This window comes from Vicia villosa, unplaced genomic scaffold, assembly GCF_029867415.1.
Source record: "Vicia villosa cultivar HV-30 ecotype Madison, WI unplaced genomic scaffold, Vvil1.0 ctg.000011F_1_1, whole genome shotgun sequence".
NCBI classification, from domain to species: Eukaryota; Viridiplantae; Streptophyta; class Magnoliopsida; order Fabales; family Fabaceae; genus Vicia; species Vicia villosa.
In genome coordinates, this window is record NW_026704941.1 from 1,087,010 (window position 1) to 1,089,452 (window position 2,443).

General features: G+C 37.1%; 1 protein-coding gene across 1 annotated transcript; it reads left to right on the plus strand.

Annotated features, from left to right (window-relative positions):
* The first annotated feature begins 238 nt into the window (after positions 1-238).
* LOC131621848 (UDP-glycosyltransferase 92A1) lies at positions 239-2,122 on the plus strand. Its single transcript, XM_058892889.1, has one exon. It carries the CDS (start codon positions 391-393, stop codon positions 1,882-1,884), a length of 1,494 nt encoding a protein of 497 aa, XP_058748872.1. The 5' UTR covers positions 239-390; the 3' UTR covers positions 1,885-2,122.
* The last annotated feature ends 321 nt before the right edge of the window (positions 2,123-2,443 follow it).

The window sequence follows — 2,443 nt, forward strand, 5'->3', positions numbered from 1 at the left end:
TTATCTGGTATGCATGTAGATCGCATACAATAATTTAAAAAAAAGAAAATTTGTTTATAATAGGGTAGTTTTAAATACAAAAGGAAAAGTTTTAGAAAAAACATCAACGTGTAGCATAGAGTCAAAGTCAGAAAGTTTTGCTATCCATAGAAAAATCACAAGTTTACTCAAATTTTCCTTAAAATACTAAAATTTAATTGGACTTTTAATTTTCAATTCTCACCAACTCACAAAATTAACTTCATCATAAAACCAAAAAATTTACCTAAAAAGTGATTATGAAAGGAGACCAAATCTAAACCTCCCAAATCCTCAATCTAGACAACAAAACCAGACAACCCACTGTCAGAAAAACACACACTCCCATTCCTCAACATTCAACAACCAACCATGGCAGAAGAACAACAAAAACAATCAATAGTATTATTCCCATTCATGGCACAAGGTCACATAATCCCATTCTTAGCCTTAGCCCTCAACCTCGAACAAAAATCCAAAAACTACAACATCACCATCATCAACACCCCTCTCAACATCCAAAAACTTCAACCTTCTCTCCCACAAAATTCCTCCATCAAACTCATCACCATCCCTTTCATCTCTTCCGACCATAACCTCCCTCCCAACATAGAAAACACCGACACTGTACCTTACAACCTCGTCATCAAACTCATCGAAGCTTCCCTTTCCCTCAAATCACCCTTCAAAAACATCATCAAAAACATCCTCAACCAACAAAAACAGCCTCAACAACAACAACATAAAATCTGCATTATTTCTGATATTTTCTTCGGCTGGACTTCAACCGTCGCTAAAGAACTCGGTGTTTTCCACGTTATTTTCAGTGGATGCAGTGGCTACGGTTTAGCTTGTTACTATTCTCTATGGATGAATCTCCCTCACCGCTTCACAGACTCTGATGAATTTCCTTTACCAGATTTTCCAGAAGCGCGTTTGATTCAGAGAAATCAGTTACCGAACAATATCTCACAAGCGGATGGTTTCGACGATTGGTCGGTATTTCAACGCAAGAATCTCTCTGACTGGGTTAACTCGGATGGGATCATATTCAACTCGGTTTCAGATTTCGACTCGGTTGGACTCAACTACTTCGTGAAAAAGCTCAAGATCCCGGTTTGGCCGATCGGACCGGTTGTTCTTTCCGGTTCACGAGGGAAAGAAGGTGAAATAAACCCTAGTTTTTACAAAGAATGGCTCGATTCAAAGCCGTTGAACTCGGTTTTATTCGTTTGTTTTGGATCCATGAACACGATTTCATCTGATCAAATGATGCAACTTGGAATCGCGTTGGAGAAAAGTGGAGAAAATTTCATCTGGGTAGTGAGGCCACCGATTGGGTTTGACATAAACTCGGAATTCAAGCCTGAAGAGTGGTTACCATCAGGGTTTATGGAGAAGATGGTAGAAACAAAGAAGGGTATAATAGTAAATAACTGGGCTCCACAAGTTGAGATTTTGTCACATGTGTCAGTTTCTGCGTTTCTGAGTCACTGTGGTTGGAACTCGGTGTTGGAATCGTTGAGTCATGGGGTGCCGATTCTTGGGTGGCCTATGGCGGCTGAACAGTTTTTTAACTGTAAGCTGTTGGAGGAAGAGATTGGTGTTTGTGTTGAGGTTGCTAGAGGGAAGAGCTGTGAGGTGAAGAATGAGGATATTGTTGAGAAGATTGAGTTGGTTATGGGTGAGAGGAGTGAAAAAGGGTTGAAGATTAGAGAGAATGCTTGTAGGGTTAGGGAGATGATAAAGAATGCTGTGAGAGATGGAAATGGAGATGGGTTTGAGGTTAAGGGTTCATCTGTTAGGGGTATTGATGAGTTTTTAGGAGCTGCTTGGAAGAGTGATAAGGTGATAGTGAATGAATGATTTGTGTTTGGAGATTAGAAATTTGAGTATCTATTTTCATGAAAATTGTGATGTGAGTGCAATGAAATGACATGATTGTTTTTTTTAGTAATGATGTGCAAGTGTTTTACTACTTTGTTTATGCTTATAGACGTCAAAGAGGAATACAACTGGTTTCTATTTCTATTTGAGTGACAAAAATGCAACTGGTGGGTTTATGTGGGTAAATCTTTCACACCAAAATTTCTTTTCATTTTATAGTTAAAAGGGACCACTTTTATCTGCAGCAATTTCTTTTCATTTTATAGTTAAAAAAAGGGACCACTTTTATCTGCAGCAGTTTATAGATTAATTTTAAAACAAATTAAAAACTACTCCCTCTGATTTCATATATAAGAAGAAATTCACTTTTTAGATACATTGAATAAATAATGTATTTGAACAATATACTGTCTAGATACATTAATTATTCAATGTATCTATAAAGTGAAATTTTTCTTATAAATAGGACCGGAGGTAGTATAAATTTAGACAGTTTGATATTCTTTTTAGGGGGGTTAGAAATGTATAGTAAAACGAT

What these genes read in the sequence shown, in the direction of transcription:
- LOC131621848 (XM_058892889.1), top strand. Translation starts at nt 391, where the DNA reads ATGGCAGAAGAACAACAAAAACAATCAATAGTATTATTCCCATTCATG.